Genomic DNA, 12,299 nt, shown 5'->3' on the forward strand with positions numbered 1-12,299 from the left:
ACACCAGAGGAAAGCAACACAGAGCCAGAGGTCGCAGCGTGGAAAGTGCCTCCATAAGTGATCACAAACAGCACGACTGTGAGATCATGCCTCTATGATGATGGTATTAAAGTAGGTATTAAACACTACTTATCTCCTGTTCAGGAGTCTGACACAGGAAGCTAACAGGATGCAATGCAATTCTCTTCTTTATTCAATTATTAATATCAACCTTTTCTATTGAATGATGTTTTCTCTATTTACTCTAATGGATCTAAAAGCCTTCTGCGTCTCCACGTGCTGTTTCTCCTCAGAGGACGATGACATTTCATGATTGTTCTTAGGTCATGTGATTTAGGGATAATGTGAATAGAACTGTCTCCTAAACTCTAATGATTAAACTCTAATGAAAGGGGGGTATATGAAAACAAAATGCATGACTTGCTGTGAGCCAGCACCACCTGCTGGTACGACACAAACTCACACTTACACAGTTTTTTTTTTTTTTTTTTTTTATGATCAAACAATAGACATAGAAACTGGACCTTGTAAAATCATGTCACATAGGTTCCAGTCACAGTCAAAGCCAAATCCATTTTCAAGCAGAAAAAACCTTGTTTAAACTTGACATCTTCTGCTTTATATCATTGTAACTTCATTAACTGAATAAACGCCACATTTGAAAATGTCACTTTTGGTTCTACAGTGCATTTTTCACTATTTTCTGATATTTTCTCGACGAAACACAATGACAGCTTGATCAGATCAATTTAACAGCAGTGTTAATGAGTGAGGATTAAGCGCAGCCTAGTGCAGCCAGGTTTATGCTTGCTGTCACAAACTGCAAATATCGGTGAGCAGAACAAACCCCACAATTTCTGTACAGCTTTCCCTGATAGAAACCATAATACTTCTTCTACTACAGAATAGCTTCTTTTGATGCTCACTACATGTAAATTGGATCAATGTCATGTCCAAAACTAGAACTACTTCCTCGCAGTTGTATCCCTCCGCCGCTCAGACTAGTTTCAGGTTACATCCCTGTTTATCCAGAGTCAGAAAAATATTAATCATATGTGTAAAAATGTGTCATAATTACTGTGTGTAGTCTTGAGTAAAGGCTATAAAGTGTTTTGTGAGGTCATACTGACCTTAACCTTTGACCTTTAGCCTTCAGTTCATCCTCGAGTCCAGGTGAATGTTTTGTGCCAAATTTGAAGACGTTCTCTCAAGGTGAGAGACTTCTCTAAATTCACAATATTCACATGATCAGTTCATAAGAATTTTCACAACCAACCAGCAGCAGGACTGATCAGTTCTTCTCATGTTCTCTACTCACATCTGATTTCAAATAAAACGTCAAGAATTAGTCTCAGTGTGTTGTCAGACGCTGGCGAGACACAGTGACGCGTTGGTGCCGCCGAACCCAAAGGAGTTTGTGAGGGCGACCCGTCGGCCCCGAGTCTGCCATGACTGCGCGGTGCAGGGAACATAATTCAGGTCGAACTGTGGCTCGGTGCGGTCCAGGTTGAGAGTCGGGGGCAGGACTCCATGGTAGCAGGCTAGAGCGGTGAACGCTGCCTCCAGGGCCCCGGCTGCTCCGAGCAGATGTCCTGTGGCTCCCTTGGTGGAGGACACAGCCAGGCTGTCAACGCTTTGCTGGAAGAGCCTCTTGATGGCGGCATTTTCAGCTGCGTCACCCAACGGCGTGGATGTGGCATGAGCATTCACATACGTTACATCTGCTGGTGAGACACCGGCGTCTCTGAGGGCTGCAGACATGCACCTGTGGAGACAATAAAAGATAATGCTGCTTTATTACAATTTGGATCTTGATTTTTTTTTAGGCATTAAATCTATCAGTAATAAAAAAATTGTATAACAGTAACAGTATAACCAGATTATCTATGTCACTTTATTTCGAGGTGAAAATAAAATCTGGACAGCAGTTCCTTCCAGCACATGAAGGCCACAGTACATCAAAGCTGAGACAGGAAGTCAGTCTGTAAATGTGATGTTCTGTTCTTTCATCTGTCTCCTTTTCTTTCCCCAAATAATTTGTCTATCCTGGGTATTTGTTTACAAAGTGCCTGCTCATTTATACTTCTATTTCCTAATGTCGCTGTGTTCCCACATCTCAGGAACTAAAGTTGCACCATTGAATATTTGTATGTAAGCAATGGACCAAATGAAAGAAAATCTAAGGAAATGATGTACACAATGTTTAGTTCTTCATCAAACAGCAGAGTGACACAGTTAAAGACCAGCTGGTGAACATAGTGGAGACTGTATGTAAGCCTGTATGTGTGGCATGAAAATGTCCCTCCACCATTCTATTAATCGAATTTACCATGCAACTTCTTGATTGACTGTAACTTGTAACCTGCAATAATTCTGTTATTTTTGTCATTATTTTATAGTGGGATATTGAATATAAGAAAAAATATTGGTTCAAACATAAGAAAAAGTATCTGCTTCCGAAAAGCCAAAAATCAGTCACCTGAATGCACCATCCCCGTCTGCAGTGGGTGCAGTGATGTGGCTAGCGTCCCCTGAAAGTCCATAGCCCAGGACCTCTGCGTAGATCCGGGCCCCCCTCTTCACTGCGTGGTCCAGCTCCTCCAGCAGGAGCACAGCGGCTCCTTCGCCCATCACAAAGCCCTCCCTCTCTGGGTGAAAAGGTCTTGATGCCAGCGCAGGGTTGTCATTCCATTTGGTGGCGAGGGCACGCGCCCTTGCAAACCCAGCTATTGACAGAGGCCCTACACAGGACTCTGTTCCCCCTGTAACCATAGCAACTGCATCCCCATGGGCAATGAACCTGGCAGCATCGCCTATAGCGTGTGCGCCTGTTGTGCACGCCGTGGACACGGCATGATTGGGACCCTTTAATCTGTGTTTGATACTTATGTGCCCAGCAGCCATGTTGACGAGAATGCGGGGCACAAAGAAGGGACTCACTTTGTTGTAGCCCTTCTCTTGGAAGGCAGCGGAGGTGCGAGCAATCTCATCCAGTGACACCATGCCCATGCCAACAGCCACCCCTGTGTTGAGCTGGTCCTCTGGGGCTTTGGGGTACCACCCCGAGTCCTCCAGGGCAAGCTGAGCAGCTCCGAGAGCCATCACAGTGGCTGGTGACATGCTGTTGATCTCCCCCCGAGAGGCAAACTTCTCCTCATTAAACTGACCCTCCTCTGTCCCTCTGGTTACCAGAGCGGCCACTTTACAGGGAACAGTCTTATACGCCTCTGAGTCCAGAGCAACAATCCCACTCTGGGCTTTAATCAGGTGGTCCCAGGGCAGAGCAGTCCCTGTGCCCAGAGGACACACCAACCCTATGCCAGTGATAACCACCCTCCTTCTCTGCTGTCCAGAGCTGCGACGCCTGGACTCTCGGTTTGGACAAACGCAGACACTCTTCTGTAGAAGTGTCCCCATGTTCTGTGGCCTCAGCAGGAGTTTAGTCCAGCAGGACAGTGGTAGAGCAGACATCCTGTTATCTATCAAGTCTGACAGCTAGCTTATAGCTTTGGTTAATGCTCCCTCAACATGGGAGGGATGAAGTTACAAAACTAAAGATATAATTAATATCGTCGTGACACAGCTGAACGTCGGTTTATTGGTCACTCGACAGAGCTCTACTTCAAAGTTAGTAGTCGACAGATCCATAGAACACATACTACAAACATCCATACAACAAGAAGTCGTCCTAAAATTTGCCTGTAACTTTGGATCGCCTTTGGGAACGCCACACTCGTTTAACCGGGAAATATTCGGTCTAAACTGTTAAATTAAAATTATTAACACGGCAGCACAACAGATTAGATTTCCCAATTAAACGTAACCATAGAAAAAAAAACAATCACATACAATATTTTTTAAAAAGCTGCGAATATTCATTCAGGCGGTTGGTGGGGCAGCCTCAGCCTCAGCCTCAGTCAGGACCCAAAACATCTAAACCGCAGTTGCCGTGTTAGCATTAGCTACCACACTGAAAAACTAAGAGGACTTTACAGATTGGACGGGAAATACCAACATGGCTGTGTCACCAGCGGTCACAGCGTTGTGTGAGAATCCAAACGAAGTCTTCCTGGACGTCGCCAAGTTGTTACTGACATATGCGGACAATATTTTAAGGTACGGTTGCTAACTTAATGTACGCTACAGCCCGGCTCTGTGTCCGTTGAGATGTCTTATGTCGAGCTGAGGTGGTCTCAGAAACAGTAGCTTAACAGTCGAAAACGCAAAGGCTAGTTGTATTTGAGGGCTCAACTTGTATGCTGTTGTTACCGTTAAACCAAACTCTGTTTAACAAGACCTGTCATGTTTATTTGCCCTTGTTAATCAGTAGACGTAAACATAAACGGACCTCCTGTTGTCTTGAGGTTAATTCAGCACACGAGTGACACACCACCGCGACAGGTTTTTAAAACACTAAACAAGATAAGGTTTTGACATGTTCAGATTCATCTTCTACCGAAGTCAAATTCTTATGGATTCATATTGGCACAAGAGGGAACGATAAAGTGGACAACCCGGCTAAACAAGCTCTACGGAAATCAAATACAGTCATCAGAATTAAGAAATCTAAAAACGGACGGGAAAAGCATTATAAAGACAAATATTCATGGAGAATGCAGCAGCGGACAATGAGGAGAGATATTTAGATTCAGTCAAAAGCAAAGTTGGCAGTGTAAGGAAGAGGGGAGGACACAGGAGAGAAGAGGTCATCATATCAAGATTAAGAATAGGACACAGCAACCTGAGTAGAACACTTCATGATGGATAAACATTCAACCGGTCTCTGTGAGCAATGTCAGGCACCAGAAACAGTAGAACATGTCATTATCAACTGCAATAGATGCACATTGGGGATGAGAGGAAGGGGGCTGAAGAATGTCCTGGAGTGAACAGAGGATATTAACTTCCTGCGGGAAACAGGACTAATGAAAAAGATCTAGTAGACCGGACAATGTAGGAGCTGAGTGATAGCGAAAAGATGGCAGGAATGCAACTACTTGGATGCCAGCTGCTGTTAAACACCAGGGAAGAAGAGAGGAAAGGGAGACATCTATTTCAAATTAACAAGGACAGGGAGCGGATACAGGAGAGAGGATGGTGCGTTGAAAAGGTTAAGGTTGGGTCACTGTGCGCTTCAAAACAAAATCACTGAAGGTGGTAGGGAAACACCAGCTTTTGTGATGGATACCAGGAGGAGGAATCAGTGGAGCATGTGCCTGAGTTGTAGGAGGTATGGGGGCACAGAGAGAAATGATGAGGAATGATCTGAGGTATTTCACATTAAAAGGATAACTGAGCATGGGTGACGCAGCACAGGTCGAAATGCTGATAGGTTTTCTAAGGGATACAGGGGTTTTATAGGATATGATCACAGTAATGCACCAATAAGATGGATGCCAACTGCTGTAAAACAAAATGATGACGAAGAAGAAGAAGAGTGACACACCAGGAAGAAGTCTTAAATTTGTTTCTTTGAGTAGTCAACATTTAGAGAAAGTGCCCACTGTTGTGCAATGGTAAAGCAAAAAGCAGTAAAGTAGGATATAACCCATAAAAGTGTGCACAGTAACAACAACACTGATTAATCTAAGGACACTAATTTATAATTTGTGTGTTTACGTCTAGCAAATGAACGCATAACTCACTACTTTGTTCATAGTAATTTGTGTCTTATGCCACAGAGGAACAAAAGGTATTGAGATCAGCCCATTGCTGTACTTCCTCATTTGATGCCACTCCCCCACAGGTCTCCCAATGAGGAAAAGTACAGGTCGATCCGCATAGGGAATCCGACGTTCTCCACCAAGCTGTTGCCCATCAAAGGAGCTGTGGAATGTCTCTTCGAGATGGGATTTGAGGAGGTAATCAAAAAGAAGCAGCCAGGGGGCCACAGCAGGAGTTTAAAGCCAGTATTCGTGTGATATTGCCTCATTCCCTAGAGTCTATATAGTCATATGTGACCTAACTGCCCAGTTGCACCTCTTTTCAGGCTGAGACCCACTTGGTGTTCCCCAAGTCTGCATCAGTGGAGCAGCTGAGGCTCATCAGGGAATCCATAGCAGCAGAGAGGGATCAGAGGCTGCAAGGAGGACAGCTCGTCCGACCAACTGCTCAGGCCGCCTCAGCCTCAGCTTCAGCTTCAGCTTCAGCTTCAGCCTCAACCGTGGCCTCAGCCACAGCCCCAACCCCAGCTCCAGCGAGCTCTGCTGCTGCTACCTCCATCCAGCCAGTTTCACAACCTCCATCACAGCCATCATCCTTGGTAAAGACCCTGGTTTAAACAAAATAAACTGTGACTCTATAAATTTATAGCGTTCAGCTGCAGTGTCACAGCACAGGCTAAACACACTGTAACTCACTTTTTCTTTTAGCTCAGATCTGCTTTCATTTGAAATTGAGAATAAACAAATCTATGGTGAACATCTTGTCTAATTAATTACAAACTCCAGTAATTGTCAGTAAAAAAAATGCAGTTTGCCAGATTAGGAACAGACAGTGAGATGGCCTGACAGCATTTCAAAGTTGTATGTATGCAACATTTGTAATGTGGCACTAGTGTTTGGAATATTAATTTCTAAAGATTTCATTGCTCTTTGCAATGCATCTTGAAATGTGCTCATTGGTGACTGTGGTGATTAATCATTATTTCGTACACTTAAGATTTTGGGGTTGAAATTGGGGTACTGCTTCTTAAATTCTTTATGGTTTGTTTCTTTTCACTGTTAATGGTGAAACACTCATTTTAAACTTTTAAATAAAATAGCTTTCATACAGTCACTTATATCTCTGAACATCCACTCCTGAAAAATCGTGACTTGTCTGTTTCACAATCTCTCTCATTATTCTTGGTGGTGACTGACCTGGATGTTTTCGTGTCTTTCTGTCAGGAGAGCAGTATGAGCTTCTTTGTGACTCTCCAGTCTAATTTCCAACATGTGATGCTGTATGAAAACGCCGAGCTGCAGCAGAAAGCTAGGAGCCACATCCCTCACCAGCAGCTGTCCTCGGCTGCTCAGCTCAAGCTGAAGGAGGCTAAAGATGCCGACCCAGGTGAAGTCCCCTCACTCAGAGTCATCAGTCTGTATCATACTGCCTGCAAACAAACGGAAATGTTGCACGCTCCTTTACACACTGATTCAGAGACACTGACTTGCATCTGTCTTGCTTTCCTGTTTGTAGAATGTAAACTTGGAATAGAAGACTTCCTGGTGCTGGAGTTACTCAGGTGGTTCAAACAGGATTTCTTCTCCTGGGTGGACTCTTTGCCCTGCAGCCGCTGTGGAGGTTCGACCCAGAACGCCAGCTCCCTCAGTCCCAGCACTGACGACCTCCGCTGGGGAGCTCAGCGAGTGGAGGACCATTACTGTCAGGCCTGCAGCCTCTCCACCAGATTCCCAAGGTGTGTGTGTGTGTGTGTGTGTGTGTGTGTGTGCGTGTGTGTGTGTGTGTGCGTGTGTGTGTGTGTGTGCGTGTGTGTGTGTGTGTGCGTGTGTGTGTGTGTGTGCGTGTGTGTGTGTGTGTGTGTGTGTGTGTGTGACATTTTGTCTAGTTCCTACGACTGCAGTGAGGGAGTTCAGGACGAGTTCTTGAGGTTAGATTTGAGGTCAAAATTGGGATTAGGTTGCAGAACAAGTTAGGCAGTGATATTGATTATTACATTTCCATTTTACTTTTATTTTGTAGTATTCATTGTTAACTAATTTTAAAATGGTAAGACAAAACACACATAATAATATGGATTGCTTGAGCTGATGCACATTCTTCTGTTTTATTAACACCAGGTACAACAATCCTGAGAAGCTGCTAGAAACCAGGAGGGGGCGCTGTGGGGAGTGGGCTAACTGTTTCACCCTGTGCTGCAGAGCCCTTGGCCTTGAGGCCAGGTACATCTGGGACAGCACAGGTATGTACATGACTGACTGATGTGGCATTGCCAACTTGATTCTCTGCACAAGGAGGAAGAGCAGAAGTTTATTTATCTTCTTTCTTTCTTCTTTAGGAACACGTCACTACGTTTCACAAATGATCAGAATTGGCTTTTGAAACTTCTTAAATTCATATTCATTCTGATATCAGAACTAGCTGTTCAGTGTGAAAGTCTTTTCCTGTCTGTGTTGTTTCAGACCACGTGTGGACAGAGATCTACTCGGTCTCTCAGCGTCGCTGGCTCCACTGTGACTCGTGTGAGAACGTCTGCGATCAGCCTCTGCTGTATGAGGTCGGCTGGGGGAAGAAACTGGCCTATGTTCTGGCTTTCTCCAAGGACCAGGTCAGAAAAACAGACACTACTACTAATACTACTGTACTATTACATAAATACCAAAAACTACAATGTGTTAGTCCATCAACACTCTCTAATCTACCCTAACGGTGGAACTCAGCCCAGTGGTTCCTAATTAATCTTTAAAAATGGCACACAAATGGAGGAAATAATGCAAATGTTTGGAACTACTTACAGCTGCGGATTAATACACAACCATTGAGGTCTGTGGCACAGAGGAATAAGAAACAGTATACTACAACATTCATTTTTTGGTTTGATCTTTTCATGGAATTTGTGGATAATGGCCTGAAGAGTCTCTGATATATTCCTTTAGTGGATCTGTTCCATAGTTTTGGGAGAGAAAGATGATAGTTCGGTGACATGAAGGCAAGTGATAAAGTAAGTTGATGGAAATAATTCTGTATAAAATTGTCACTGTGATATTATGTTGTGTTGTTATCTATGCAGATGGTTTGTTTTGAGGGATTAGATGCTGTATATGACTCTGTTCTTAGACTTATGACTGGGGATTCCTACAGTACCCATCATTGCAACAAAAAGTTGTCTGGTTCTCTCTCTCAATGAGACCAGATTTATTTATTTATATTCATTTATATTTAAGAATGCTTTTATATTTATAAAGCATTCTTAAATAAATTACCAAATTACAGGACTGGATCCTCGGGTGAACACCGACCTTGGAAAGACTGCTTTTAGAGTTTATGCTCCAAGACTTTAAATATGGAGAGAAAGCATGGAAATACGTTTTTTTTAATCTTTTAAATCGTAATGTTTCTGAATGGAATTGTTTTTACCAGGAAGTGATTTTTGTATTCTGATTGTTTTTTTTTGTTTTTTTTCTTTCTGCTTTTGTAATCTCGAGCGTCACCTCTCACTGTATCGCAGAGAAAATAAGCAATAAGATGAAGGTTCTGGTTCAGGTTAGTTGTGATGGCTAATGTTGGGGTAAAGGTCATCGATATGTGTGTGTTTGTGTGTGTGATGCAGGTGGTGGATGTGACATGGAGGTATTCCTGCAAACATCCAGAGGTTTTGTCAAGAAGGACCAGTGTTCAAGAGGCCTGGCTGCTTCACACCATTAATGGGCTCAATGCCTCAGTAAGTCTTCACTCTGTAACCCTGCATGTCATGACGTTTCCTGCGGTGACTCTTTCTGTCTGCTCTGGTTCTGAAGAGACAACAGTCCCTGAGTCCAGACCGGATGAAGGACCTGACGGAGAGGCTGCTTGTCGAGCTGGTGGAGTTTATTTCCCCCAAGAGGCCAAAACCAGGAGAGCTGGGAGGACGCAACTCTGGCTCTCTGGCCTGGAGGTTAGCGAGGGGGGAGACCAGAGCGGCTGAGCCAGGGACCTCAACACAGGTAAGGTATATTATAAATGGTGTTACGATGGAGCTTATTCCAATCGGCTGTATGTATCCACTGATGCGTTTAATTATACTGCATATGTTTTAATAGAATTTTTTAATGCAGTCTGTTCCAACAGTTGTAATGCTCAGTTTATGTTTGAGGTTCATGGTCATTCTTGAAGCTGAACTTTGTGGTGCTGTTGACGTGGACTGCATTCTACCGAGTGGTGTTTCTAATATTTACTCTGTCATAACCGATATGAGCTGAAAAACCAAACACACAACCAATATAAGTACAATAAATATGTGATCAAACACCTCTTGGACTCTTAACACTCTGATGGCTCGAAGAATTAGAGCTTGATTGGTGACTGTGTGTGTGTGTATGTGTGTGTGTATGTGTGTTTTTCTTAGGCTGCAGGTTACGTGTTTACTCCTACTGAGAGAGAGAAGAGCGACAGGCTGCTGCATGTGTGCTACAGTGCCACCAAAGACCAGTACTGTCGACTGTCAGACGGCTCTGAGGTCACTCAGAGCTGGGATCAGTGCGCCTGGAGGACGGAGTCCGTCTTCAGAAAGGTGGAGCAGGACTGGCAGATGGTACGGTGATTAACGAAGCAATGTGTTTCTGTTCTGTGATTTGCAATGATAAGAGTGATGAACCCGGCTGGGACGCACTTGTTGTTCAATGCCCAATTGTGACTTTTGAGGTGAAAAACAGTCTGGTCCATCACTTTTTAGCGTCCCCTGGAAACACTGTGGTTGTGTTCTTTCTCAAGGTGTACATAGCTCGAACAGAAGGCTCCTCTGTGGGACGAATCAGCTGGAAGTTTGATTTTGCTCCAGTGGGAATGAAGATAAAGTCTGTCTCGATCATGGCCAGTAGCCAGACCTTCCAAACGGGGAAAGTCTGCTGGCACTTGCAGTCAGACAAGATTACTACAGAATACTCTGGAGGTATAGTTACGTAATTACCACTTTATTCTCATAATATTATGACTTTATTCTTGTAAACATATGACTTTATTCTCATATTTTCTTCTCATGAAATTACAGCTGACTTTATTTTCCCTCCGCGTGGCCCTAATACTCCGTCATTTGTCATAGATATTCTGATAAAATACTACAAAAATATGATTGTATGACATGATCCCTCCTGATAATCTCCTCTCCTGTGTTTGAACCATCAGATGGGAAGATGCAGTCGTTCTCTACTCTGTCCGGCTCTTCAGACTTCATCGTTGTAGCAGAACTCAGTGGTGGAGAGGGGGAAACATCGTGGCAGCACTCTCAGCTGTTCAGACGGAGCATGAAGGAGACAGAGGGGCCTTCATTTGAAATCCTCGTTCACCTGGAAGATGCTGAACAGTCGTTGTGCTCAACAAAACTGGACCCCTAATACTTTTTCACTCTTGTCTGCTCTGACAAGTTCAGAGCGAACTGTTTGAATCATAGTTTGAGCTCTAGAATTGATGTAAGTTTACAAATCAGTGCAATATGTGTTGTTCATCCAAGATGATTAAATATGCATGATCTAATGATAGATGAATGACAACCTGAGTTTTGTACCTTTGATCGGACCGAGGGCCAAATCACCTAGGAGACATGCAGTCTACGATATAGCTGTGCAGAGTTTTAGCCATAAAGCCATAGAGTTTTGTAACATATGCCTCCACTGTGAATGTGTCTGTAGTTTGTGATGCATGGACACATTTCACACAGCAAACCAGTGTTGAAACCTCCATCTCCTGCTTGTTAGGGTCCCATACCTGAAGGGACAGAACCATATTGTTTTTGCTCCCATTACTCTTATTTTTCTTCATTACAAGCATTCACGCAGCAAAAACAAAAAGTCCATCCCCTTCTCCTCAAGGTGGCGCTGTAAGGATCAATTTTAGGTTTTTGCAATTATATCAAAAATGGCTCGGCCTAGTCAAAATTCTTTTGCCATTTTACTCTCTTGATTCATCTGCATATTTTCTCAAAAAAAAAAAAATTCAAATATTCAAACAAACTAGTCAGAGGCCATTCATCCGATTCTCACAAAATTTGCTATACGTCATCTATAGACAATACAGGCAAAAAAAGGAATTACAATGAAAATTATATAATTTTAAACCTGTGTTGTGAATCTTAATTTACATAATGGCTCAGAAATCAAATTTGGCTAAAACTATTGTAACCAAACTAGTTGCATGCATCAGATGCTAGGTCATAGCTTTGCTGCGCAGTGTTAGGATATTGTGGCTTTAGATATCCAAAAAATGCTAAATCAATTAAGATCTATATTTCCAAAAATCATTCAAATGCTACTAAATTTGACAGATATTCTCCAAATGGCAGATATCAAGTGAGTCCACAGTGATATTCACCATCTTGCCGTAATTGTTGGATTCAAAGTCACCAAAATATTTGATCATAAAATACCACGTTTGAACATAATGATATCTTCTGAGAAGGTGTGTGCGGCTCATGTTTTCCCAGTCCATAAGTCACCTTCTCTGAGGATGCAGAGCTCATGAGTTCAAAACCTCAAGATGATCAAAGTCCTACTTAAGCAATAACATTTCAATTCGTGCAAGGAATCTGGAAGCTGTAGGTCCTCGCCCCTCGTACCCTTTGTATGATAGACTTGAAATTACAAACACTAGTCCAGCTCACTGTGCAC

General features: G+C 43.2%; 2 protein-coding genes across 2 annotated transcripts; one reads left to right on the forward strand and one right to left on the reverse strand.

Annotated features, from left to right (window-relative positions):
- Positions 1-554: 554 nt before the first annotated feature.
- oxsm (3-oxoacyl-ACP synthase, mitochondrial) lies at positions 555-3,674 on the reverse strand. The gene is made up of 2 exons (XM_022757306.1): positions 2,480-3,674; positions 555-1,765 (listed from the first exon to the last, which is right to left on the reverse strand). Exons 1-2 carry the CDS (start codon positions 3,469-3,471, stop codon positions 1,363-1,365), a joined length of 1,395 nt encoding a protein of 464 aa, XP_022613027.1. The 5' UTR covers positions 3,472-3,674; the 3' UTR covers positions 555-1,362.
- Positions 3,675-3,896: 222 nt separating this feature from the next.
- On the forward strand, positions 3,897-11,634 carry ngly1 (N-glycanase 1). The gene is made up of 12 exons (XM_022757307.1): positions 3,897-4,116; positions 5,747-5,861; positions 5,990-6,262; positions 6,888-7,050; positions 7,180-7,399; positions 7,782-7,903; positions 8,124-8,269; positions 9,272-9,382; positions 9,459-9,644; positions 10,046-10,231; positions 10,411-10,588; positions 10,822-11,634. The coding sequence occupies exons 1-12, from the start codon at positions 4,016-4,018 to the stop codon at positions 11,028-11,030; spliced, it is 2,010 nt and encodes a 669-aa protein (XP_022613028.1). The 5' UTR covers positions 3,897-4,015; the 3' UTR covers positions 11,031-11,634.
- The last annotated feature ends 665 nt before the right edge of the window (positions 11,635-12,299 follow it).

This window comes from Seriola dumerili, unplaced genomic scaffold, assembly GCF_002260705.1.
Source record: "Seriola dumerili isolate Sdu_G_001 unplaced genomic scaffold, Sdu_1.0 BDQW01000273.1, whole genome shotgun sequence".
In the NCBI taxonomy this organism is placed as follows: domain Eukaryota; kingdom Metazoa; phylum Chordata; class Actinopteri; order Carangiformes; family Carangidae; genus Seriola; species Seriola dumerili.